The 27,319-nt window shown below is 41.6% G+C and overlaps 3 protein-coding genes across 6 annotated transcripts in view; 1 reads left to right on the forward strand and 2 right to left on the reverse strand.

Annotated features, from left to right (window-relative positions):
* Positions 1-938: 938 nt before the first annotated feature.
* Positions 939-14,257, forward strand: zswim7 (zinc finger, SWIM-type containing 7). Its single transcript, XM_010736511.3, has 5 exons — positions 939-1,096; positions 4,050-4,071; positions 5,579-5,681; positions 11,817-11,921; positions 13,317-14,257. The coding sequence occupies exons 1-5, from the start codon at positions 988-990 to the stop codon at positions 13,425-13,427; spliced, it is 450 nt and encodes a 149-aa protein (XP_010734813.2). The 5' UTR covers positions 939-987; the 3' UTR covers positions 13,428-14,257.
* adora2b (adenosine A2b receptor) lies at positions 13,746-24,901 on the reverse strand. Its single transcript, XM_010736510.3, has 3 exons — positions 24,778-24,901; positions 24,114-24,620; positions 13,746-16,870 (listed from the first exon to the last, which is right to left on the reverse strand). Exons 2-3 carry the CDS (start codon positions 24,428-24,430, stop codon positions 16,144-16,146), a joined length of 1,044 nt encoding a protein of 347 aa, XP_010734812.2. The 5' UTR covers positions 24,431-24,620; positions 24,778-24,901; the 3' UTR covers positions 13,746-16,143.
* A 653-nt stretch (positions 24,902-25,554) lies between these two features.
* Positions 25,555-27,319, reverse strand: part of specc1 (sperm antigen with calponin homology and coiled-coil domains 1) — a 64,031-nt gene continuing 62,266 nt past the window's right edge. For all 4 annotated transcript variants that reach the window (XM_010736508.3, XM_010736509.3, XM_019274956.2 and 1 more), the window contains one exon: positions 25,555-26,679. In XM_010736508.3, coding sequence (XP_010734810.3) covers positions 26,590-26,679 — 90 coding nt within the window. In that variant the 3' untranslated portion in view covers positions 25,555-26,589. The remainder of the gene's footprint in view (positions 26,680-27,319) is intronic.

Genomic DNA, 27,319 nt, shown 5'->3' on the forward strand with positions numbered 1-27,319 from the left:
CAGTCTTCAACTGAATGTGAGCAATCAAGTTGCCATGAAACAGAAAATCTTACAGAATAATATATAAACATGTAATCACATTGCAGCTCCTGTGGTGTAATTTCTGTCAGGTAAACTTTTAAAGTTATACATTTAAACATGAGCCAAGTTGATGGAGATTATTTTAATAACTCATTCTGTTTGTAATCGGTTAGAGTTTATTCAGCATGTGATCCTTTGTAGCAGTCATCAGTCTGAGACAGCTAATGCACAGCAAGGAACTTTTTTTACTTTTTTTCATAGCAGAAATCTGCAGTCAGAAACAGATGTGGAAGAAATGACTTTACGTTACATGATGTGACGGTATCAGTACATATTTTAACTTCTCACAGCAGTAAAATGTGTTACTTATTACATAAAGTGAGGCTCTGTTCCAGTCAAATATCAGTTACCCAGCAGGAAATGTTACATTTTAGTGGACTGGAGCAATTTTAAGGTTTTAATTACACCTGTGATTTGGTGCTGCTATGGCACAAAATGTCACAAAAGAGCCTGTTGTGAAGTTTTTTGTTACAATGCCCCTCATGCATTCAAGCAATTAATCTAAGCCAATTGTGTCAGTGCTTTTATTTATTTATTTCAAACTTTATTAAAAGAACAAACAAACAAATAAAGAATTTAGTCATACTAGTTCACATTGCACAATAGTAACATAGCACCAGCATAGTTACATGATAGTATAATAAGGATCAAAAGCATGAAAACAGAAAAACTTAGATGTGACAGACTTGTAATCTTACATATACATAAAGTTTTAGTTATAACTGTTGTGACAGGTTATTGGTTAAAAATATCTGCACGAATATTCATTATAGACAGACATTTCTTATTAGTAATTAACTTAAGAGACTTAAAATAATCAACTTCAATAAAAAAAAAAACAGCTTAAATGATGGCGATGAATCGGTGCTTTTATTTTGAAGGGCGCCGTTAAAGCCGGTAGTCGTAATGTTTTGGTCGGTGATGGCGCTCGGAGAAACGCGGGGATCGTTTCTACCTGAAGTAGCTGAACAACTTTTCAGAGATATTAAAAAATCACACGAGGAAACGTCTCAAAGTAAGAAAGCAGCGTTAAAGGACGATAAAGTGACAGTTTGAAGGTTTACACGTGTAAACACGGAGCTTTAGTTTAACCGTTGGCTGTAACGGAAAGCGACTTAACGGCAATTTATTTTATTTAAAGAGCGAATATTTAGCATACTTTACTCCACAGTAACGTAACGTGTTTGGTAACGTTTGCAGTATTTATTACAGTTTGTTTTGTTGGTCGTTGCAGCGTTTTACAGTGGTGTAGTTTTAATGTTTGGCCTGTAGGTGGCGCTGCTGCTGCACAATTCACCCTGCAGACCAACAGACTGATGTTACTGTGTGTTTACAGTGATGTGGACAGGTTACACATGTGCTAAAGAGAGTGTATACAAGGAGTAAAAAGGTGTAAACATAAAAAATCCAAAAACAAAATTAATATTCAACCCTAGAACACCAACGTTAAAATGAGTAACACCATCACTAACGCCTGGTTTATTCTACCCGATATAATATCCCGGATAAAATACCGTTTTCATCAATTTATGTAAAAGTACAACACTGTATGCCAAACTGTAGTACTCTTCTTTAATTTCCCAATATACAATATCACATAAAATAAAATAAAAAGATACCATGGCTGCAAAAAGGCAGCAACATTTTTGAAAAATCAGGTAATCCTTAACGAGAAATGTCCCTAACAAAAAAAATAATGGAGCTGGGAACTTGTTCTTTGGTCCACCCATTCCTGGGACATGTGAGCCATGTCTGGTGAAGGCACAAACCTTCTGTATCACTGACAGATGGCACTCTCTATCACTAATGTCGGGTAAAAATCAGTCGAACGCATGCCTCTTGCAAAAACCATAGATGGGGAGGAGGGAAACAAACATACCATTAATGACATCAGGGAGCAGCCTGAAGCTACCCAAGGACCCATGCAACTCAGACAGCAGCAGCACAATGAAAATCACATGACAAGAACTGTGTGGGTGAAAAAATCACCCGACGTTAGTGTTCTAGGGTTAATGAGGTTAAAAAAAGAAAATCAAACCCAACTCAATCAAACCTCTAACTCCATATTTCAGTAATTGATCATCCAACATGCCTTTACACTGACTTTAAACACGAGCCTCATTTAAATGTGAGATATCTTCGATATCTTAGATATCGCAAATTTTGGCCACTATAATAATAATAATCAGATTATCATGTGCAAACAGGGGGTCCTTCTTTCCAAGAAACCAAGTGATAAACTCTTCCTAAAACAAAACAAAACCTTCATCAATAAAAACACACTAAAAATAAATGTTTAACAAGTTACTAGACATCCATGAGAGAAAATACAATGCATACAGTGTCCCTCTTGAATTTTCTTTTGACATCTTTAGCTGGATGAGTTTAAAAGAAATTCAACGACACCCGTACGCTCAGGTGGAGCGTCCTGGTCCCTCTCTACCTTCAAAAACCTTCTGAAGCCCTTGAGCTCTTCACAGAGGATCTCCTCTCCAACACTACCAACAACTGGACATGTAAAATCTGTCCTCCTCTTGGATAGGGGTACTAATTGCTGCACTAATATATCCTTGTTGCACTGTACCTTGATTGTTTGTACCTTTTTTGTAAGTCTCTTTGCATGAAAGAGTCAATTAAATAACTAAATGTAATATATCATCCACAAACTGATTCCAGCTCTTATACACTTATGCTCCTAAAGACCTAATAGTTTAAGCTTGAAAATATTGACCGGTGTCACTAATAACACCAATAACGGCACCTTTAGATATTAATCTCCAGACATTTTGCCCCATCATAGCTGAAAGAAAAACTCAGGTAATAACATCAACAATGTTCTGTTCACGTGTCCTAGTGACCCTGAAACAGAAGCAGCTAAATGCATCTCAGCCGTCATATATTATATTAACACCTGTGCTGTGAAAAAAGGCTGCTGGTTTTTACTGGAACGGCTTACTGGGGCACTCGGATGCAGCTGAGCAATCTTTTATGTTATTAGACACTGTGACACATCGGGTTGTACAACACGAGAAGGTATAAATCACCAGATAACATTACAGATATTGAACATTAGTCACATATAACACAGTTGTTCCTGATCGTTTTTCGCCAGACAGACATAAAATACGGGAATGTTATGACACAAAATACCTGCGACAAAGTCTTGTGTGTATTGTCCACAAAGGATTACCTCCTACCAGGCCCTAAATCCCAATTCAGCTCTGTATGCCGCGCTGGAGTTTCATTACCATTCGTCAATGATTGTGGTTTATCTGTGCTACCAAACTGAAGCACACCCGTCTATGTTTAGGCTCCAGGAAGAGCTGCTTTTAAATAGTTTGCCTCATTTAGTGGCTAAACAATACTGTGGGTTTGAATCGTTGGCACAGAGCCACTCCAAGGCCATCTCAGAAGGTGTCCTTTTTTTCGCCTGTATTATATATAAACCAGACATTAGACCTTTAAGTCACAGCTGTTTGGCCATCAGCTCCCCTCTTTACCCTGCAGAGTGTTATCTCAAGCATGGGATAGAAAAGTAGAATATGTGATTTAAAACCAAGAGTCCAGGTTGTTTTTACTGTGTCAAACTAATAGAATACGTCAGACTGGACTTTTTATGTGTGTATAATAGTACCTGGAAAACAGTTACTCATCTCAGATAAATGTGTTTTCTATTTAAAATGCTGTGTAATGCGTCACAAAATGAAAACCACAGACTCATGTCTGGGGATGGTTCTCTAGTGAGGCTCATAAACATTTTTTTTAAGTAGCAAAGTCAAACCAGACTAGTAAACTAGAAGTGAAAGTTGTGCTTTGTGTATCTATATATAGTATCTTTACAAAGTTTACATTAAAGTTGAGTGGCTGCTGCTCTGCAGGGCGTCACAGGTTGTCTGAGGACACTCGGGTTAATGATAGAAACTTAATCTGTGGAACACATTGTGACTTGATTTTTCTCTTTTTTGCAGTTCCTGATGATCTGCTTATTGCGTAAGTATCAATCGTCTTATTCCCACAGAAGTACTTCTTATGATCTAAGTAAAAAGGCTCGCACACACGTGTGTGTGTGAATCTGAGTGGGCGTGAAGTGCAGAAACCTTTCCGTGTAAGAAGTTGGGAGCCGTTTCTGGATTCAGCAAACTGACGTAGCGCAGAGACACGGTGTCATGATGCTTTGTCTTCACTGAGACATTTCCTGGCATAGTGGTTTACTGAGAGTGGAGGGTTTGCTTACTGTCTGGGTCAGCACGGCCACATCCTGTCTGTTTGTCCTCAGGACTCTGGAGTAGAAACTCTTCATCACCCTATGTGGTCATTCACAAGCAGACATCATTTCCATTCTCCATCAGTGCGGGCCAGGGGTCAAGTACAGACAGCTTATGCAGGAAAGGAGGTTTTACTTTTATTTAAGAAGATTAATTACTGTTGTTGAACAGAACCAGAGCTAATTTCATAGAAAAGTGGTATTCCTGATCCACATTTCACCTCCTAATATTTCCTGTTTGGAGCCATGATTGAAGTTGTTTTTGCAATGTTTATTTTTACCCATCCACTTACCATCTCACATCACATTTTAGTTCATAAAATCATGGACGTGCATGAAGGTGGCGGTGTGTCAGGCTGATAGTGACACAAAAATATTTCAGGAAATGCTAAATTAATTGTAATTAGTTTAATTTCATTCAAACTGAAATTGATTATTTGATGTTTTTAAATAATTTCATTTAAAATATATCTTACACTGCTGGTACGTGACCTCCCTGTAGTGGCACCTGGAGAAATACTACAACATTTTTAATGAGAATAAACTGAAATGTAATTGAAACTAAGTTTAGCACTTCCTGAGCTATTTGTTTTCCTGCTAGGTCGTCACATTCTTGTCTGTAGCACGCGTACCTGGTAATCTATCGTGGCTCCAAAGGGGAAATATCAGGAAGAAGCAGTGTGGACAAATAAGTTCTTGAGCTGGGTTCATTAAGTTCATCAACAGTCAACAATAAATATTATTCCTATTAGTAATAAACCTGAATAGGGTCGGCCTACACTGCTCCATTTTACCATTAAAGCCTTAATATTTTCAGGAGGTGGTGTGCAGCGTAAAAGTTTGAGAACCGCTGATCTTGATTCAAGATTGTGTGAGAGTTCAGCAGTCACGAAGGAAGAAGGAGAGGAAGTGACTGTGACCAACAGTAGACCCAAAGTCAGCTCCACAGGGGGCTGAGAAAACATGCCTTTTTAATGAGCAACTCCGTCACACTCTCTCTCTTCTCTCTTTCACACACGCACACACACACACACACACACACGGCTGTTCATAAATAAATTAGTCTAATTAGATCTTTTCTTCAAACTTCGACTCAGCCATTTTTTATGTATAACGTCTTTTATTTGCAGAACTTTTCACAGTTTCACACACATTTAAACTAAACAACATGTTGTGTGTTTGTTCATGTGTTTCACTCACATCTTACATGTTCGTCCTCATCGTGTCTTCCAGGTTGAAGTTTGTCTTCGGGCCTTGTGCGCTGCAGGCTTTGGACCTGGTCGACCAGCGTTCAGTCACCTGTCTGTCGTCTCCCAGTGGACGCAAAGCATTCCAGGTGTGTAACGGTTCTGTCAGCTTTGTACCTTAACAAACACAGTTTACTCTGACATCATTACCACAGTGTCTACATTCTTCTACAATAGTTTGTAGGAACTGCATTGAGTTCAATGTGGAAATCGTGACGTGGCTTGTCGGTGGAGCTGAGTGAGGCGAATGACGCCTGGGTGCTCAAACAAGCCACCTGTAGTGGCACCTACCTGTCGGTCAAAGGGGCAACACTCTTAATTATGCATAACTTTAAGCCTTAATATAATTTGAACATGTGAGTTCAGTGCAGTTGTCATGAACGGGGAAGTTATCTATAGAGACCAGAACTGTTATTTCTGCTGTGAAGAACATTTTAACATGGGGACTTACGGAGACTTGTTTTGCAGCCAGCGTTGGCTTCACTTCACAGTCATGCTCTTAAATTATGATCACATCCTGAGAAACCTGAAATATGTATTGTTGGCAGGCCTGATCAAAGCTAAAGAGACGCTGGCTCTCCAGTGCCAGCATCCTCACACATGTACACGTACACAATGGCTGAACACCTTTCATGGTGCGATCGCTACAGAGCGCTGGGTGCAAATGAGCGAACTGTCACACAATGGGCTGGTGTGCGTGATAAAGATAAAGGAGCTACTGAATTAAGGATGTGATCTCCTCCATTTGATCACAAAAACATCTATGAGAGTCTTTAAATCCACATATTTTCAAAAGCACCTAACACTAACACACATCCTCCTAAAAACTGACCCGAGTCATCCTGTCTTCAAGGTTACCAGTTAATTTAAATAGGACATAAAGCGACTTGTGGGGAGGGGAGTCAGTCGGCTGAGGTTGGGGTCATTGTGACCAAAGTTTCCTGTAAACTCCTTTAGTCTCCTGCAAAAACAATGTAAAATACAATGCAGCTAAAAAAAGGGATGTGGATTCAGCTCAGCTGAGACACTTTCAACTCAATTGTAGGTGTGTTTCACTTCGTTCCCCTTGAGGCTGCACTGACATTTGTGGTCCAGCAGCATGTATTTAAAATGATTAATGTTTTTTAAATGTATTTATATCTTGATCTTTGGTTGCTTGATTGTGTTCTGCTTTCTGACATCAAATCCGGTACAGAATAAATAAGAAGAAGGAGAGAAGAAAAGAAACTTTCATAGGAATTATATACATTTAACTTCTATTTGATACATTTTTGTTTTGTTTGCCACATTTTTATATTTAGTTTTTTAAATTTTCTGATTTTTAATAGTCTTGTTTGTTCTAACTGAGGTTTCAACATATTATATTCACTCTGTCATCGAGCAGAAACGATTCATTAATTCATAGATTAGTTGGTTGAACGAAAAGCGGTTTTCCTTTCGGTTTCCAGCTTCTCACATGGAGAAATAACAAATGAACAAACATCTCGTAGAACACTGTGTTCAGTGGAAGTGGTGCAAGTCTGTTTGCATATGTCTGAACTTGAGAGAGAGAGAAAGTCACACATTTCTCAGATTTCTTGCATCACTGTTTTCCCCGCTGCTTCTCTGTAACACTTCAGTTTCGACCTTACTCACACTTAGCTTCAGGTGGATGGTGACTCAGAAAAAATAAACATTTAAAGGTTTAAAAAAATAAATCCTCTGAAGCTCAATGATTAAAACATTTTGTTTGTTTGTTTAAGTCATGTAAAAACATTTTTTGTGGTTGTGGGTTGAGCTATTTATACAGCCGGGTGCAGTTACTTTTAAACCCTGCAGCAGATCCCGGTTCATCCAGTAATAAACGTGTGAAAGCATGTAGCATTTCTTTTAAGACACCGGTGTGTAGGATTCAGTGGTGTCTAGCTGTGAGTGCAGTCCCCTCCTATGGGCCACAACTTTTACTTCTTAGCATGAAAGAAGAACTCTGGTGGCTACAAAAAACATTAAAGGCCCGATCTAGAGGAAGTGTTTAGTTTGTCTGTTCTGGGCTACTGTAGAAACATTCGACATGGTGGACCCCTTGGAAGAGGACGTGCAGCATCTGTGATATAAAAAGCTTATTTTGATGGATACAGAGTTGTCCTTTCAAGGACATTTGTCGCCACAGTCGGTAGGTCAACCACAAAAACTGACATCCAATACAGCACCTACATCCCATACGTATAGCGCCCACACACAGTCATCAAGGTGTTTTGTTGTTAAGTAATGCTGTGGCAGATAAAACTCCCGTCATAACATGCCCGTGTCCAGACCAGGAATCTGTTTCTGTGACCGGGAGCAGCGTGAAGGGTGAGGGGCGGTCATTGAGGTCATGTGTGTTCTGCGTGTGACGGCTTCGCTGTTGAGGTCTGAGAGGAAACAGGTAAAAAAACAAAAACATTTAAAAAAAATCAATTTTCAGGAGATGTTACACTAATGAACACATAGATATGAATGTTATATCTCATTTCTTCCATATTATGTAAACAGAGCTTGCTAAATCAGACACACTGGACCTTTTTAAATAATCCAGAATATTTCAGTAATCTGTTGCTTTCGAGGGCAAACGTTCAATGTTTTAGACTAACACAACCAAGCAGTGTCAGGGAAAATCGTCAGTTTGTACCGGTTGCTCAGATTCGTCGAAATTAAAGATGATCGTCCCACGTACAGGCTTCATTTTGGGGAATAGTAGCGTTGCATCGAGTTGGAATCCACATGACATCGCTGGGAAGTTTCATAACATAAACAGCGTATTCATACGTTCTTTGTCTTTTTGTCATAATTCTTGGAAGCTCTCGGCAGGTCTGTTTTATGTTTTAGCGGTTGGTGATACATTAAGCGAGAACTTGCGTGTACACTCGGCGTCCATGTTAAAGGCATGTCACAAATATTTAGCTTTTCTTTGCTCTCCGACTGTCAAATTTTGAAGTTGACAGCGAACATTGCTGGCTTTAAGATATGTTTTAGATTCTGGATAAATGTACTCTCAGCAGGTCATCAGTGAAAGTCGAAGAAGACGTTCATGTCACTCTTTAAAGAAAGTGATGCCAACGGTTGAGTAACAGCATTTCCTCTCAAGTTGGTCAACATGCGACAGCAGTGTGAGATAATAATCGTTAAACATCTGTGAGAGACTGACGACATTGACTAAACCCTGAGAAACGGTGGCTCATAAAAAAATAAAGACCCACAACAATTACTCATCCACTTGAGTCTTTACAAATTTCCTGTGAGATAAAAAGAGGATGCCAGTACAGCTTCCTCTCATCATATCAAATATTTTTGAGTTTCACACAAGTACAGATACTGAGATGTTTGGTTGTCATTTCCCGTCAATACACTGTTTCCGTGGGACACAATTGAGTTCCTCATGTTTTTGTGGTTATTGGTCTCCTCGCGACTCAAAAGGAATAAATATCTCATGAGATCGTGACATTTCACTTCTGGGATTTTTCACCTTACCCTGTTACTTATCTCCGGTGACCTTTTCATTGGCGATGGTTTACCACAATTTGTTGACGTCACTAGTGACTAAGCGGTTCATAAAGGTTCAGTGTGTACAATTTAGCAGCCTCTATTTACAGAATATGTTAGTGTATAATTAGTTACATTTTCCGTTCATCCATCAATTTTCTCTTAACTACTCATCCTTATCGGGGTTTCGGGCTGCTGGAGCCAATCCCATCTGACATTTAGTAGAGGCTTGACTAGTCGCCAGTTCATCACAGACCTCACACAGAAATGCCTCAACTGGCTGGGGAGGGATTCAAACCAGGAACCTCCAATCTATCTACAGATGCTGTGGGTCCACAACAGACAGACATTGACTACACTGGCTCTACTGTCGATCACTGACAGTATAAAGAATGGACAGTGCATGTGTGACGTCATGTTGGCAGTCGTCTTCTTCTTTTTCTTCCACCTCCCAGCTAATCAAAGAATCAGCAAAGACGTGGACCTGAGGTGGGCACACAGAAAATTCTGCATAAGTTTAATCCTTAATATAATTTAACAGGTGAGTTATATAAAAATTCAGCCTCACTTCAGTTGTCATGAACGGGGAAATTATCTATAGCAAACAGAACTGTTTGTACCAGGCTGTAAACATGTTTATTTCTGCTGTAAAGTTGGACATGTTAACATGGGGGCTTATGGAGACTGACTCACTTCTGGAGCCAGCTTCATGTGGACGTTTGAAACTGCAATTTTTTTTGCACTTCACAGTCGTGTAGGTTGCTGCCTGCTCTAGATGCGGCCTTGCAGACGTTTTTTTTGCACTACCACCATAGTTTTGTCCGTCACACTAGGAAGGAGCTGGTGAAGCAAGGGGGTTGTAATCAGATGACACTAAATCTTACACACTCACATTCAGCTATTTTGATAGTTAATCATTTGGATCAGACAGATCTTCAGATTTCAGGTTTCATCAAAAGATTGTTTTGGTTGGTTGAGCAACAATTTGAAGGCTTTTAATTATATTGACTGGAGTTTGAAGATCTTCACTGGACAAAAGGAAATCAGCTACAAGCATCAGTCCATGTTTGTCCGTGGCCAATGAATGACTTCATAAGGTTCTTCAGGGCAGCTGTGATGACGTCTCCAGTGAGATTAGTTTGCCAAACCATGCTCCTGCCCTTCCTCTACGTGGAGGAGTGCAGTTCTTGAATCGTTTTGATGCTGCATTATCAGTCAAGGATTCACAGGAGTTGACAGTGACATATAGTCTGTTGGAGTACAGATACTGGGGGTTGTGTACTCAATGGCTCCTCTGTGCTTTTTATTTCCCTTAAGCCTCGTTTGTGGTGTGGGACCAGTGGACAGAAGGCTGTCCAAACTCTTTGGCCCCTCTGGCTCACAATGTTTTCAGAGAAATAACTCCCATGAGAGCCAGCGTTTCAGAGTCAGAGGTTTTAACTCTCACTTTTCCTTCTGCAGCGACTGAACGAGCAGATCTTGATATATATATCGCGTTGCTCTGAATAAAAACCAGGATCCCTGGGCAGCGGACGCCTTCAGTTTGTGGCGTCTCCTGATGATGTTAGCTGCCAGCTTTGCAAAGCGAGCTTCAGCATAACATAATCTATGATGACAGCAGACAACAAAAAGGCCCCGAGTGTGAGCTGGGTTTCAATGAACTTGGCTCTTTAGAAGCTGGAGCGGTCCTTGGCTCGGCCTCCACAGTTTCTTCTTCTTTCTTCCTCTCCTGATCGTGCTGTGCATGGTGCTTTATTCATTTCTACTGAGGTGCCTTAAGTCCATGTAATTGTCTCTTGTGTGCCTTATTTATAATGTGGAGGAAAAGGGAGATTTTTACTTTTGTAGGTCACGAGGAAAGGTTATTTATCAAACCCCCGGAGAAAAATGGAGCCTGCTTTGCCATCCCGGGAGGCATTAGTTATTGTGAAGTGTCAAGCTAATCCACCAACTTAATGTCCTCATGTGTCATGTGCATGAGGACGAGGCTTAAATCACTGTCTGTAGCTGGGAGTGAGTGTCGGCGTCGTGTGCAGGAGGGCCTGTCAGCCGAGGCCATTAGACACTGTTGTTAAAAAATGCATCTCTTCCAAATAACTAATGTGCAATGATGAGGTAGCAACCTCACCTTTAAACCCGACCACCGTTCTGTCACGTCCATGAATCATTTTAAAGGGAGAGTCCACCCCAAAAAAACTGTCTGACACTAGCTGGTGTGGTGATACTCTGTGAGGCTTTTACAGCTGTGAGATACAAGACATGCTTATATCCCAGTAAAACACCATGACTGCTGTCTTAATGTTTGATTTCACACATGAAGCAGCTGCAGGGCTCGTCTCCAGATGACATCATGACTAGATTCGTCTCTCTGCTGTGTAAAACTTTTACAAAAACAGCCTGATTCTCCAATCTGAGGTTTGATTTCGCCAACACAACAGTCGGTTTTTCAGTTTGTGGTGGACTTACTTGGAAAGATCACTCTTCAAATTCTCAGCGCTCAGTCGGTCATGTCTGGACTGGTTAAGGAACATTTGGGATGCAGTAAGGAGCTGGTTTTCCTTCATGCCTTTTCCGTCTCCAGCGCCAACACAAACAAGCATCGTGATTACACATCATTGGCATCAACTGCAATAAAACAACTCACACTTGTCTTGTATGATCTTTTTAAATAACGTCCATTCCCACGTTGCCACATATTTAAATATACTTTACATAATCTGTTGCAGGTCATGGGAGGATCGGGGCGTTTGTACACCTGCTTTGTTTCCTGTCACTACTGCCCGTGCCCGGCCTTCGCCTACACCGTGCTCCGCAGGAACGAGGGCCCTCTGGTGAGTCTTAAACAAACTGTTACACACAGTTTTTGCATATTAAAACCCAATGCTTTTTGCTCAGATCTGTACACTTCTGTCCTACTTTAATCAGTTTCTGCTTTAAATCATCTTGCCATTTTTAGGCTGCAGAGTTTCGTAGCAAAAACATGTTCATCTTCTTCAAAGTAAGATATCACGACATGTCTAAACCCATTCCCAGCAGAAAATACAGCCTTACTAGTATTTTTTTGGCAAGAAATGTTAAAAATATCAGAGCCATCATATAAGAAAACAAACACACAGTTGCTGGGGTTGTGTATGAGCGCCTATATATGATGACACAGTGTGTATTGTGGCATATTTCTACACAGACGGTTGTGAAAGCTGTTTCACAACAGTTGGGCATGTAGGAAAAAAAAACTGAGATGAAGCACACACTGAAATGTGCGTAACAGATGTACTGTGGTCAGGTCACGTTTTTGTCTGGTCACCGAGGGGCGTCTCTGCTCCGACTCAACTCTGTTTTTGGCTCTAAATATTTGCAAGCAAACGCCCTCTGCTCCTGCTCCGACAATCAGGACAACTTGACTCCCAGGAGGATGCTGCTAAAACCAGTGTGAGAAACAAGAGAGCTGCAACAAACCATGGAGACTCCACCAGTGCATCGGCAACATCATTCCCCATGAAAACACTGATTCACCGCTTCGTTAAACTCTCCATAGATAGCTAGATAAAGTTGTTACATACTTTAAGGCACATCTCGAGTCTCAAAGTCAAAACAGTCACAAGACTTTTAAGTTCGACCATGTAGTCTTCCGTCCTCCCCCACAGGCGCTCTGCAGATTCAGACATGACTGGATAAGGCCGAGCAATGTCCACACTGCCCTGACAAGCAGGTTGGGCGACAAATAACAAGACAGGAGACAGTGATGTGCCAATAAACAGTCAACAGGAGAAGTCTGTAAACAAACTTCCCTTTTTATTTTGGCTCATTGTTTATGTGGAGCACTAATCCACATCTCATTTATAATGCATGGAAAAGGCTGAGGGTGAAAAACATAGTCAATGATTAACGTGTTAATAATGAGAGGAACTTCTGACAGATGCACACAAATGCAGAACTTGAAAGAACTTACACAACTTACTCACCGCACAAACACACACACTCCATCACGTGCTGTTCATTTATAGAAATGTTTATAGGCTGGAAATTGTTCTGGCGTTTTCTTTGTGTGATTATTATCAATGATTACTCGCTGGGAAATTCCCAGCAGGTCAGAGCCAAGCAGCTACTTTGTAGCCTGGTGTTTACGCGAGATCTTTGAATTTAGACGTCTTAGAAGTGTCATCAGAGATTCATATTCATGTCGTTAATCACCTCTGGGCTCGTGTGTCTGCTCTCTTTTCTCTCAGTGCAAGCACATCCTGGCCGTCTACCTGTGTCAGGCCATCGGTGTGACTCAGCAGGAGAGTGTGTCCGATGAGCAGATGTCCACGCTGCTCAGTGGGACAACAGCTTTGTGACACCCAGGTACGCTCAGTGGAGCGGACTAGGACATCCTCGTCGACATTCTTGGAGAAGAGCCGATGCTTTTAATGGACTCTTTTCTTTTTCTCTGAAAGACACCAGATGTTGCTTTATTTATTTTTTCTTTTGGAAGAGTTCTCAGTCTGTATCCAGGGAAACAACATCTGCTCAATTCAAAGTTTCATCTTTTATTTTTAGCCTCTTTCTGTCAGGCGACACATCAGTCAGGGAAAAAGTAGCAAGCGCCTGCGTTACTTCAAGAAAATTGTAAACATGAATGCTTGGATGACTTTAGGAATAAAGGACTGCCCTGTAACAATATAAACATTGCCTTTATTAACAAAATAATTCACCATACATACAGATTGCATCATGTTAAATAGCAGTATCGCAGTTGTTGTTGTTGTTTTGTTGAATGAATGAGAGAAAGAAAGGTTTGACCACAGTGGATGTTTGTCCTGATTAGTAACAACACTACAGCACACTGACAGATCGGTACGTCGGAATGAAAGGCAGGAATGTTGAATCAGATCAACTCGTCGTCGTCCGTCTTAAAATCATAAAAGAAGGCAACAGTTTGACATCAATCATCAATAGCTTGTAGAAAGGCGGACACCTACAGTACTTATTTTTTTTTACGCGACAAAGACAATAATACAACGTTACAGTGCAGTTACAGTATAGATGTCTCCAATGGAATGTACTAAAGCTTTGGCACACTCCTGTATTTTAGCCCTTGAAGTTCAGTCAGAGGTGGCACACCGGACACAACGAGGGGAAGTTGAAGCAATGAGTGTTCAACTTAAGAACAGTTGTTTAAAAAAAACACCAACACGACGTGGTTCAACACCAACATGAAGCTCACCAACTTGGAGATAATCTAAAAGTCAGTGCAATGTGTTTTTCTTGTGTAGTGATGGCTCTCAGGTGACCAAGTTCACCCCTTTTTCACATAAATTACAACACTTGAAACAAAGCGCTGCTTTGCTCTGATGAAATTCACAAAGACTCGTCAGCTCTCGCTCCGATCTCTTCGGTTTTTTATGGGCTCGACAGAAGCGCGCACGACGACGCTGACCCTGCAGAACAGAGGCAAAGCTTCAGGTGCTCGGTGGAAAGAAGTGCTGCAGACGCATCGTAGTGCAACGAAGGAGGAGAGAACTTTTAATTAGTTACCTCCTTCTCTCTTCCACATCCTCCTTAGTGAGGAGTGTTGACTCATTAGCTCTTTGATTAACATACTTTAGGGAGTCTGTGAAGTTTTCTCAGTCGTCCAGGTCGTCTTTCTTCAAGAAGGGTTAAATCTGGGGCTACTGGACTTGAAGATGTTTGACCTCGCATCCAAGAGGCTTCATGGAGAACTAAAGAAGCCTCTTGGATGAAAATAATAATTTTAGCGGTTTCACCTTGAAGTGAAACGTCTCAGTTCAGTCGAGGACTTCAGCAGCTGGTGGAGGACTGACTGCGCTGACAGGGGGAGAGGAGAGCCTCGGGGAGTCCAGCTGAGACCGCGTCCGAGGGGTGACGGCTTGTCAGCAGGACTCCTGAGGCAAATGACGTTCAGATACACGCAACTGCATCAAAGCACTGATGCTTTTATATCAAATGTGACAACTGGTGGCTTGGGTAATGAGGGATAATGTGAACTGTTTTGATTTAAAGTATCAAATTTGACACAGGCTTGGTTCAGAACAAAGCAGCTGTGCAGATGTTACATTTCTATAAAATGCACCCACTTCCTGAGCTTGTATCATATTAATATGGATTTGATATGGAGCACCAACACAGGTGAGCTTAATGAACTACTTACGTCAGGATGTACGTGGCTGAATAACATGCTGTTCATCTACGAGCTACAGAAACCTTCCTCTCAGCCACAGGGGGCACGAGATAGTTTGGTGACCGATAAGGCTGTGAGATGTTTCATGGGACTGGAAAAGCATTTTTACTTTCTTGTTTATGTTTCCTAATATATATATATATACGAACGCCTCTGTCATTACTAACTCAGCCTGCTCACACATTTACTGTAGAGGATTCATTAGCACAGCGACAGGAACACCTGGCACTTAGACGAAGCAGCAGCTGAAGAATATTTCAAAAGGTATTCATGAAGAAAACCTTCACTTCTTCTTCTTCCGTGTATATTGAACTCATTTTAAAGGGTCACAAGCCAAAAAAAATAACCACAGACTACTACTACTGTACCTTTTCTAGGTCCACGAATACAGATCTAACCACACAAAAAGTTTTTTTTTTTTTTGATCTTTACATTCTCAAAAGATTTTGTAATAAATAAATTAATAAACACTGGCACTGAATGTCGACGATATAAAAGCAGGGCGTAAAAAGGAGCGTCTGGAGCTGTAACGGTGGATTCAGTATGATAAATACCAGAATGTAGTAAAGTTTGGATCCTGTTCACAGTCCTACAAATCCAGTAAGCTTCACGTTTTAACATAAAATAAAATAAAAAAAATCCTTCACAATACAAAAGTTACATAAGACTCGCCGTTTAACGTTTCACCTCTTTGACCCCTGATAATACGACACGATTCATAAATAAATGTCACATTCGAGGCGCGTCTGACATCTTCTCATGTTTGCATATCACACCCTTGTTCTGTAAACATTATAAACCTCAGTGAAAAGAAAATTCAAGAGCGAAACAACAAAGTCGACGCAGATAATCCTCCTCTGTCACAACTCTCTCTATAGCAGAGGGTCGATGGTCATGTGGATCTGGTCTCTGTTGCGTTTGCTGCCGTTGGAGCTGCGGTACAGCTCCTCCCTGCGGCACATGAAGTGTTGAGCCAGGATCTTGCGGAAGGTGTTCCTGAAGTCCTGGATGCGGTAAGCGTAGATGATGGGGTTGACCGCAGAGTTGGCGTGAGACAAAATGATGGCCACGTACAATAAAATGTCTGGCTTGTGCAGCTTTTCGTAAAACAACGTGAGGCAGTTGAGGATGTGGACGGGCAGCCAGCAGACGGCGAACAGTCCCACGATGATGGAGAGGGATTTGGCGGCCCGGATCTCCTTCTGCAGCAGCCCGTGGTGATGGTTGTCCCCGTTGCCCACGCACTTCAGCTCGATCTGTCTCAGCTGCTTCCTGGCTACGGTGAAGATCTTCAGGTAGATGCACAGCATGATGAGCAACGGCGGCAGCACGCAGACAAAGAAATTAAAGTAGACCATGTAGTGCATGTCCACCACACCCTCAAACAAACACGCGAGCTTGCAGCTCCGTATCAAGCCCCCGAAACCGCCCGTGGAGTTTGTAGAGTTTGTAGTGTTGTCCGCTGCAGTGCCATTGCTCTTGCAGTTTTTGTACTTCAAGTTCCAGCCAAAGAAAGGGATGAGGCCAATGACGAAGGAGAGGATCCATAAAATAGCGATGATCTCTCTGGCGGTCTTTCCCGTCATCAACTCCTTGTACCTGGAGAAAACAAACCAGATGTTAAAGTCTCTAGAGATCGAGTGCAGCCTATCTGTTATAGATAAACAATAAAGTCTCAACAAACAAGTTTTTTTTAGTAGACTTGAATGACTTAAATGTTATTAATCAAGAACTCTGAAGTCCTGAAAAGGATCTGAGCCAAAAACCACATATTTCGAAAACCCACCAGAGAGTGTTGCTGTTCTGTTTGTCTCATAGAAAGTCAACTGGTGTTGTTGCAGCTTGTTGGTGTGGCTGAACTGACAGAGCTCCGTCTGTACACCAGGATGCACATGGGCCCAATAATGGCTAAGAATCAGACAGATTTGGTGCATTCAAGACTTTTTTTCTTTTTACAAACAACAAAAGATCACATCACAAGCGTCCAATCCTCCACCCACAGCCACATCAACAAGACAAACGGCACGTTCATACCGACTTTGGCCCTGCATAAAAATATGCAACCCTCTCCTTCATTTGAATGAAGCCGATCTGGCAGCACAAGCAGGGTGAGTGTCTGCAGCCACACTAACAAGCTCACCATAACTTGTTCAACATCACCATCTTAAATCATGTTAACAGCATGCAACCTGAGCTTTACGCACAAAGTACAGCCGCAGTGATTTAATTTATTGACCTGATGACGACACAAGGATGATAAAGTGTCGTTTTAATTTATCCTGATAGGAACGTGGAGCTGGGGGAAAAGTCACAGGATCGACGAAGTCGTTAGGACTCATGCAGTCTGGAACAAAGAGGTGGAGCGCCTGACATCATCTAAAGATCTGCGATATCATGGCTAAAAACAAACACAACTAAACAAACGTTCAATAAAGAACTTCTAAACAGAGATGGACATTGACCTGTTTCAAAATCTGTCTTACAAAACTGCCCTGAAGGAAGCATGCAGCTGTTTTTTCTTTTTCCTATTTCCTTTCTGTGTTGCATTTTAATATGTGGAATTTTTAAATCAGCTTTTAATGTGAAACTGCTTATGATGCTGCCGTCTCGACCACGACTCCGAGGACGAAGAGATTTTATATCTCAGTGAGATCTTCCTGGATAAATGAAGCAAGTCTTGGCCCCGTTTGTAAACAACAATGAGCTTCTCTCTGTTGCATAAATGCATCACACGGCAGCTTCAGTGTTTGCGTCCGGTGGAACTCACCAAATTCTTTGAATAAACCTTAGATAAGTTTTATTATCTCACTGCACTCTGATATGTGGTGGACATAGGGGGAGGTTAAACATGAAAAACACCTCGAATTCAACAAGACAAAAACAGATTCATCGTTGCTTTTCATGTCATTTCCATTTTTTTTTTTTTTTGGTTTTAAGTTTTATATTTTAAAAATCCTTTCTAGTGACGGGCATTGTCAACTAGCTGCAATACATGCCATTCTCTATGCACATTGCAGCTCTCAAAGTGAAATGAAATGAAAAGTAACGGCGTGTGACACACCAAGCAGACAGCTGATTTAGTTTAACGCTTGAGCACATCGTCAACATGTCAGCTCGTATCTCTGATAACAAATGACATCCTGCTTCCCACAAATTCACCCCAAAGACGAGGTTTAAACTCGGTGAGCAGGCAAAACACAGAGTAAAAATAAGATTTGCATCTGTGTTCAATTTTTATTCTAGTACACCTGCAACATGAAAGGAAGTATGAAGAAGAGAAACAGTTTTGCATTTCCAGCGAGTCGACTTGTTTCTTTGAAGCGATGGTGTGATCTGAACACGTGAGGCATTCAGCACTAACAGAGCATGAAGACTTGAAAACAAAAGCATCCAACGAGGCAGCACACTCTCTCTCTCTGTGTGTTTTGCCTCATTGATAAACAGATGAATGAACGGATAAACATAGAGTATTTACAGTGATTCAACACGATTATCATTGAGCCATCACTGAAAGACCACGTGACGAAACAATAAGCTTCACAGAGGCTGACTCACACAAGTTACGTCCTGAATGTCACCATCGTATGAACCGCACTTGAAGCAGAATTAGTTGTTTCCTCAAACTGTATTCAGGCGAGGGGCCGTGTGGTAATGACTCATATACATACTGACAGGCCGGTACGAGCCTGAAGGAGCCACAAATAAACCTCTGAGGCTGCACAGCACATGAGCACAGACTTCTGCTGTTTCACTGTGAGCACTTATAAGTCCCCAATAAACCATTAATTCACGATGAAACAATCAGTTAATAAATAATGTGTCTGTTATGTCATTTACAAGCCATTAAGCAAGATATTTATTATGTCATTAGAATTATTATGAATCATTTAGTTGTGAACTTAAAATATGAATTCAATGAGTTTAAGTATGAGGTCATATTCCTATAGACACAACACTCACACCCACATATGTGCACCTTCAAAAACCTCCTGAAGACCTTCAGCTCTTCACAGAGTACCTTCTCTCCAACACTACCAACAACTGGACATGTTAAATCGATCCCTCTCTACTAAACTGTAATTTCTATGAGAGTACTTATTGCTGCACTAACTAACATGTCCTCATCGCACTGTACCATGATTGTTCAAATTTTTTGGATAGAATCGTCAGCAAAATTACCAAATGCATGTATTACTAAAAATGGATTACGTTAGAGTAATGTTGGTAAGGGGTTGCGTCACACTTCACTTGTTGACAGGAAGTTAAATGTGCAAGAGGAATGTGAGTATTGCAAGACAGAGCTGAAAAATTCCTGTGTATGTAAAAAGTGGTTAGTACACTCACTGTGTACATTTGTAAATTTTGAATCTTTAAAGTCCGTGTAAAGGCAATTCTGAGATTTCTTTCAAAACACATTAAATATGTTGGAAAAAAGTTGCAGAAAACACGTGAAAGGACTTTGAATTATATATTAGTGAAATGTGGAGTTCGAACAGTTTTTCAGCAGTTTTTAGGCCACGATTTTGTGGGCGGTCCTTAAAGGGTCGCTCGATGACACGCCAAGGCTACCCTGAGCAGAGAGATAGAGATGAATTCATCTCACTTTCAAAGTTTGTCACGTCATTTTCTGAACTCATCTGTTTCAGTCGCTTCAAAATGGCTGCTTGACAGTCCTGGAGCTGAGCTGCTATTTTTTTTTTTTACCTGATTTTGACGCCTAATTTCATAAACTTGTCGATATTTTTAATCATTCAAATTTGGCTGGGTGGTTAATAACACTTTTTTCTCAGAACACACATTTATTATTATTTACTTATGCAGACTTAAAATGAATACATGGTTCAAAGTTTCTCTTCCGTTCCCTCTCTGACTCATCGTGCGTCGCCCGAATACAACAAACAGAGCACGACCTCCTCCACTCTGCATCACCTGGTGTTTCAACTCACTGTACTCGCATATTTTTAGCCCTGCAGCCTCTCACATCATTTTAAGAAAAGGTAGATGTAAGGAAAAACAAGTAACCTGCTAGATGAAAGATTACAACGCGGGCGACGTAACCGCAGATTCTGCTTTGATTTCAGCCTGTTTCTCTCTTTCACCTTGTTTCCTGTTCAGCCTCTTTACTACGAACTATCAAATGAAAAACAGGAAGCAGGTCTGTGCAGGCAATAATGCAGACTATCAATGAGCCAATAATTAACCAGCGAGTAAGTTAATTTTAGGACGTGGTCAGTCGTGCTCTCTTCAAGGGAAACATTACCCTCATTATGCAAAAAGACATTATGAGCATTATTTGTTTGTAATTTGCACAAGACGTAATGCATTTGTAAGTACTTATTAACGTATTAATGTGTCTGGATGCTGTTCTACTTACTGTTTTTTTTATTTTTTCAGTACTAAAATATAAAAATACTTCATGAAGAGGTGAGTGGAGGTTAGATAAGTTGCTTCTCTGTGTTTTTGGAGCACTGTGGCATGCAGGTTTTGGTTTCTCCATGGAAGTTTTATGTAGATAAAGTGCTAAAATAATGCCAACCTCTTTCTATAAAGAGCCAAAAGCCAGGCTAAGAGGAAGTGGCAGCAAACGCCTGACTGACTGGCACAGACAGGAAGCGAATGCAGTGGCAGGTTAGATTCAAAGGCACAGAATTTGTGAGTAAAATGAAGCGGTGGTATTGGGAAGATACAGCTTCATAATCATTAGCCCGGTTTACCGCTGAGTGTGCGTTGAGAGCAGAAACAGCCCCTGTGTTATAATTTTAATAATAAAACAGTAAGTTATTCATCAATGGCGAGCGAGCTCTGCTGCTGTCCTGCAACATCCTGTGTGGAGGCAAGCAGGTCGCCCCAGGGTGCCATGAATAATACAGCACCCTGCCCATCTTGATTCCCCGTCTGTCCCTCTGCATCCTCCACTCTGTGTGTTATAAGTTCAGGCTGCAGAGGGGCCATTTCCCAGAGGTCCATCCCCTGTACGTCGCCTCCCACTCTTTGGAGGCAGGCAACGGTCGAGCGGATGAATGGATTAGTTCTGGCATGACGACAGCACGCTGGCATCTATCTTTGTTTTGCTTTCTTCCCCCTGCCCCATTCTCCATACATCCCTTCTCTTCTTTCTGTCGCTGTGCTTCCGCCCCGAGCACACGGACCTCTGCCAGGTCACACACACATGCACACTCTGAACTCTCACCACATCCGTCAGCGTCCGCGGCCCGGCTGCAAACACAATCTAACAGGTGGCCGATCACTTCGACAAGATCCTTTATCCTTCAACTCTGAGTTTTTGTGTGTATGCAAACAACACATTTGCAGCATTTGCATTATAAACTATTACATGTGAGTTTCACGCAAGTAAACAAGACAAGGTCATGCAGGTGAAGGTAAGCAGAAATCATCTCGCTGGACATTTTCATGTGGGTGTTGGACCAGAGTGACAGCATGTCAACCTCAGTGCCTGCAGGCTTTACAGAGGTGGTTTCCTCACTGAGAAAATGGAGGCTGTGGTCAGCTTGCTTTCAATGCAACATGCAAACAATTTATCAACTGCAGCCAGTAATCATTTTGGGTTTAACTTCGTTTACCTAGAGTGCAACGGCTCTTTGTGAGCTACAGCTTAGCAGGAGGAAACAGCTAGTCTAATTGAAGTTCAAAAATACCCCTAGCAGCACCCTCATTAACATGTTATTTCCCCTTTGTTTAAATTGTGCACAAACCAAAATCTAAAAACAATAATTTGTGGTTTTATGAAGAGTTGCATGTCACAACTGTTTCAGCGGAGCGTGCAGCACGTGGAGAGAAAAAGTCCTCACATAAGTCAACGTAGAACTGAATTTCAAACCTGCTCTTCGGTTTTTGTACTGAAAATCAAGCGACATATGATGCGTTAATAAACGAAGAAGAGTTGGTGGGTGGATTTTATTGCATTTGACAGCACTGTTTCACCCTGCTTCCATGCTAAGCTACGCTCACTACCTCCCGACTACCTCCAAGGTTATTTCAGGACTCTGTATTTGTTGTTGTGGATGATATGCACTGAGGATGATGCATGTCTGTATCTTGATTTCTGCTTCCAACAAAGCCTGGTCTATTTCTTCAGCTCTAACACGAGTTTAAGTTCATTATTTGTGATTTACATCAAGAAAAACACGGTACTAAAATAAGAAGCCATTAAACCGATGAGATCTGTTGAATCAATGGCCATGCAACATGATGCTTGCTGTCCCGGTCCACAGTGAGGCAGCGCTGCTGGTGTGGGTGGGGACAGTCCTTTGAGGTCTTTGATGCACTAAAGCTCATCTTGAAAGCTTTAATGGGGAGGACGGGGTGACAAAATAGCTCGAGGGTCTTTTCCTGAGAAATTCAAACAGGGGAGCTGGAGGGTGGGGAGTTTGAAGCCAGCATCGAGTGGGTGTGCAGCTCTGTCATCTCACGGGGTTTCAAACATCTGGCTCTGGGCTTTTACTTAAACCATCTGTGAAAACACTTTTATCTGCGGGAGAATCGCCCGCAGACTGGCCACATTTTCACACACACAGCATCTATCGTGGTAATCTGAGCTGAACGTACACACATTGGTCTTATTGTCGCATATATATGTTGTGAGCAGAGGAAACTATAAAACGTCCTGTTATGAACATTTTACAGAGAATGTTGTGAGTGTGTCGCTGCTTTAAAGGGCGATTCAAGTCGGTGCTTTGTGTGTGAGGAGGCAGAGTGAGAGGTGTGAGGTTTGGTTTCCTTTTAAAAAGGTCAAAAATAGAGATTTTACAAGCCACACGATGAACCTTCATCCAAGGCTAGTGTCAAACTGTCCTTTCTTGCCAGTGTTTGAGTCTAATGGAAATGACAGCACATCACAGCATCGAACCACATCCAGTGCACACAACCTTCGTTAATAAAAGAGGCCAACTCTGAAAACCTGGATGCAGAATTCCCATCGGACACAGCTTTTATTCTTCAATTCACGGAAACATCAAGCAGCACTGTGCCTGTGGCTGTTGTGGCTGCCTGTTTCTGTTTCCTCAGGCCGGGCTGTGCTCTGAGGCTGCACCACCTTTGCCATCAGGATCAATGTAAATGACAAACTGTGGACAGTTATTGATCCAGCGACTTTCTCCTGGTGTGTCACATCAAACAGCTGCTGACAGATCTCTGCAGGAGGCATCTGATGAAACGCACTGAGCACCGAGAGGTGAAACCACTCCAGGAAACTCAGATGTTTCTAACTGATTAAAACGTCAGCGGCACGCTAAAGGTGGCATTACTTAAACCCTTTAGATTATTCAGATCAAGGTTAAAGAACATCCACTTCAAAGTGTTTGCTAAGTCGGCCTCTAATACCAGATTTAAATAATGTCTGGAGAGGTATTATCTGATTATCATTCCAAGTTTAGATATTAACTCAGCTATTTTTAAACACAAGACATTAAGCCTCATGAGATCACACGGCTGATGCTGATCTTACAGTGTCTGAATTCAATTAATTTCCATAGGAGCATCTCCTCCCTCCCACCTCCTCTCCTCTATGGAAAATATTCAGTCAGTATTAGGGGACTTTTTTGTGAAGATAAGATGGAAAGAAATTATTTTTTTTCCCTGCTTCATGGTACAAACTTGTAGTTTGTTTCCAAACTGGAATCTCAAAGTCAACAGGTTCCTCCTAATATTAAGATATGAACTCACTTTGATTGATTAAAGAGAAAGCAAGATGTGAGTGTTAAAGAGTGACTCGTCTATCACCATTTACGCACACAAGGACTCCCTTGTGTGCGTAAATGGTGATAGAATGGTGAATCTTGTCAGATGTCAGATTAAGTTAGTATAAAATCAAAAGAAATCTCACCTCAGGGGGATTTTGACGGCCAGATATCTATCAATTGCAATCGCAAGGAGACTGAAGATGGAGCTTTGTGTCAGTACCAAGACAAAACATGCCAGAAAGAGGCATCCATAGAAGTCCAATCGTAGGCCGAGGCTGATGGTTATGGCAAAGGGGATGGCGAGGCAACCGACCAGAATGTCAGCCACAGCCAGAGACACCAGAAAATAGTTGGTGGCGTTCTTCAAAGTGGTGTTGATCGCGACAGCCCAGCAAACCAGTATGTTGCCGGATATGGAGAGAACAGCAATTACTAATTCAATCACGATGTAGAAATTCATCTCAGCAAAAAAAGAAAAGAAAAAAAAAGTGTGTTAAAGGACCAAAAACCTGCAGGCTGTTCACAGAGGAGACGGTCACAAACACACACACACACAACACAAACACTGGAGTCTAGTCCCAGATGAGTAAAGAAGTCTTTCTGCTGTAATCCAGGAATATTCCACAAGTGTGAGCTGCACAGCCGACTCTCTGTGGACAAGAAAGGAGTTCACTTTATATTCATGTTAAGAAAAATGAAGCATCCAAAACATCACAAAGTTGACAAAAAGCTGCGTAATAATGCGTAAATTCTCCAGTGCACGCGTAAAAACACAGAGAAGAGTCGCTGAACATTGTTGTCGCTCACCTTAATGAACCTGCACATCGTCTCTGGATGTTTTCACACCAACAGCGACCGATCTGTGGAGCGTACGCGAAGACAAGAGTGTCACACAACTTCCCCCCACAGCCGACAGCGGTTTTGAAGAGAGAGAGAGAGAGAGAGAGAATAACTCAATTTCACAGAGAAGCCACGCCTCAAACACACTCATACACACGCACGCCCGTTTCAAGTGGCATAATAATATGGGTGGAATCCCTCCCGAGCGTCACCGGGCCGCCGTGCGTAATTACGCGGCAATTAAAGATAACATCCAAACCACGTGCTCAATGTTTGATATGAATGTTGTCTTGTTTGTACAACACACAAGCACCGCACAGCTCACTCACTCACTCACTCACTCACTCACAGCCACGCGTCTCCATCTGGTTTCAATCACCAAGTTTTTGGACACTCCGCGGAGCCAAACGCGACCCCAAAGTGAAATTTTTACAACGTTTTTTTAAGCGTTTGTCTTCCGTTTCTTGTAAATGACGCAAAGTAGGAGGTGATGTCAGAGTGAAAGTGGTGTTCATCACCATATAAATCCATTTTTAATTATCTTCTGGATCATTTTTATTTAGGTATGTTGATTGTTCCCGCACACAAAAATGTTTTACGACCCTGGCACAGCCTTTAATGGGTACAGTGGAAAAGCACTGGCAAACTGGTGCATTCACATTAATACCTTCACTCTCTCTTTGTGTCAAAACATACAACCTGAAGAACAACAAACAAAACGCAAATGATTCAATATAAAACTTGACAATCGTTTATTGAGCAATATCAATCCAACAGGCCTCCAAGTTTGACATCCGTGAATAGAAAAACTGCACACATTTCTGACTCACTTCTCAGGATGCATGTAAATAAATAAATAATACTTCTTTTCTTCTTCTTCTTTTTATTTTAAATCTCTCAAAACATAAAGGCATCTTTCAAATGGATGCTTGTCGAATTCATACCACAGGAAAAAAGTGTTGTGCCTCAACTCGTACGTGTAAAAGTTATCCTCTCCTTCGTTATTTAACATGGCATGCGAAGTATGTGTGTATATTGCAAAGCAGCTGCAGTACCATAGTTATCGAGGGAGTCCTGATGGGAGAAACAACACAGGAGCAGGAGCAGGAGGAGGAGGAGGAGGAGGGGGCACAGTACGATGGTTTCAGCCGACCCTTAACGCTGTAAACGATGCAAACATAGAGATTAATCTGTTCTCATAAAAAATACTTCTACAAAACTATTCGGCAGCTCTCGTAGTGTTAAATCTTTCTAGTGTTGCGTCACATGGCAGCTTTGTTTTCTATTTTTCTATCTAAAGGACACACACACACACAAAGGTGGAACATATTTTAAAGGCTTCAGTTCAACTCAAACATGTCAGTTCAAAACACTTTCAGACCTACAACCTTGTTCACAATAAACCACTCGGTCGATTCTCTGAAGGAACATTTCAGCGAAATGGACCAAAAGTTGTTCACCGCTTCATGTCGTTCAGTTAAAGGAGACGTCACACTGCACGCTCGGACAGAAGGTTCCACTTTAACCATGCATAGATAGTCTCGTGTAAAGATGTGTTTCGTTGTCAGAAGATTTGGCACGTGTTCAAACCGGCTGTTTGAAATTCCTCGGTCGTGTCTACAGCGTCGAACGCTGGGCAGGAGAAAAGGGGGGGCTGAGGTGGCACTGTTCGGTCTGTCTGGAAGGTGAATGCAATGCTGACAAGACGGTGACAGAAAAGTGCTGCGGTGCCTCCGATCCATCGGTCTCCAGCTCCAGCTCCAGCTCCAGCTCTCCGCGTCAGGTCTCGAAGTACTTGTAGATCTGAGAGACGTACAGCATGACGCTCTGCCAGTCCGGCCTGTCGGTCTTCATCAGCTCCTCGATGTCCTGTTTGAAGACAGAAAGAACAAAGATTAAGAAGAGAGGTATGAAGTAAAGAACACTATCTAATGTTTCACTGTTTGTGTAAAGACAGCTTCATGTGTGATGATAAAGCTGCCAAATGCCTGTAAGCCTATAAATGTTAGATTTAGAAATGACATACTGTAGATCCTCCTAAATGTGACACAGTGGACCTTTAAAACGCAGATTTATGAGACTCTTCTCGAAATTCTTCTTGGCTGCTCTGGCACAGATCTTAGCTGATGGTGATGAGTCAGAAACTGAACAAAGCTTTCACATGACCCCGTATGAAACCGGCGCCAGAGCAGCGGCATCAGTAGCTGAGATTTACACAAAAGCTCCCGTCCAAAGTGTGTCACGTCCCAAACTGGTAACAGGTGGAGGATCAGCTACTCTCTGGGCTGTGTCCAAGAGCTTTGTTTATGCAAAGACGGGAGCTAAAAAAACTAAGTTTAGTAGACCAGGGAGAACCAGTGGTGGTTACAATAATTGACTTAGATTTTAACTGACATGGGAAGCTTGCAATGTCCAAACTTGTGTATTCACAAGGACACAATGGAGATTTAATAAGATAAAGAAATGTTTTGCTTCTGTCTCAACGTCAGACGTTTGTGTATTTTAAGTA

This window comes from Larimichthys crocea, chromosome XXII (genome assembly GCF_000972845.2).
Source record: "Larimichthys crocea isolate SSNF chromosome XXII, L_crocea_2.0, whole genome shotgun sequence".
Classification (NCBI taxonomy): Eukaryota; Metazoa; Chordata; class Actinopteri; family Sciaenidae; genus Larimichthys; species Larimichthys crocea.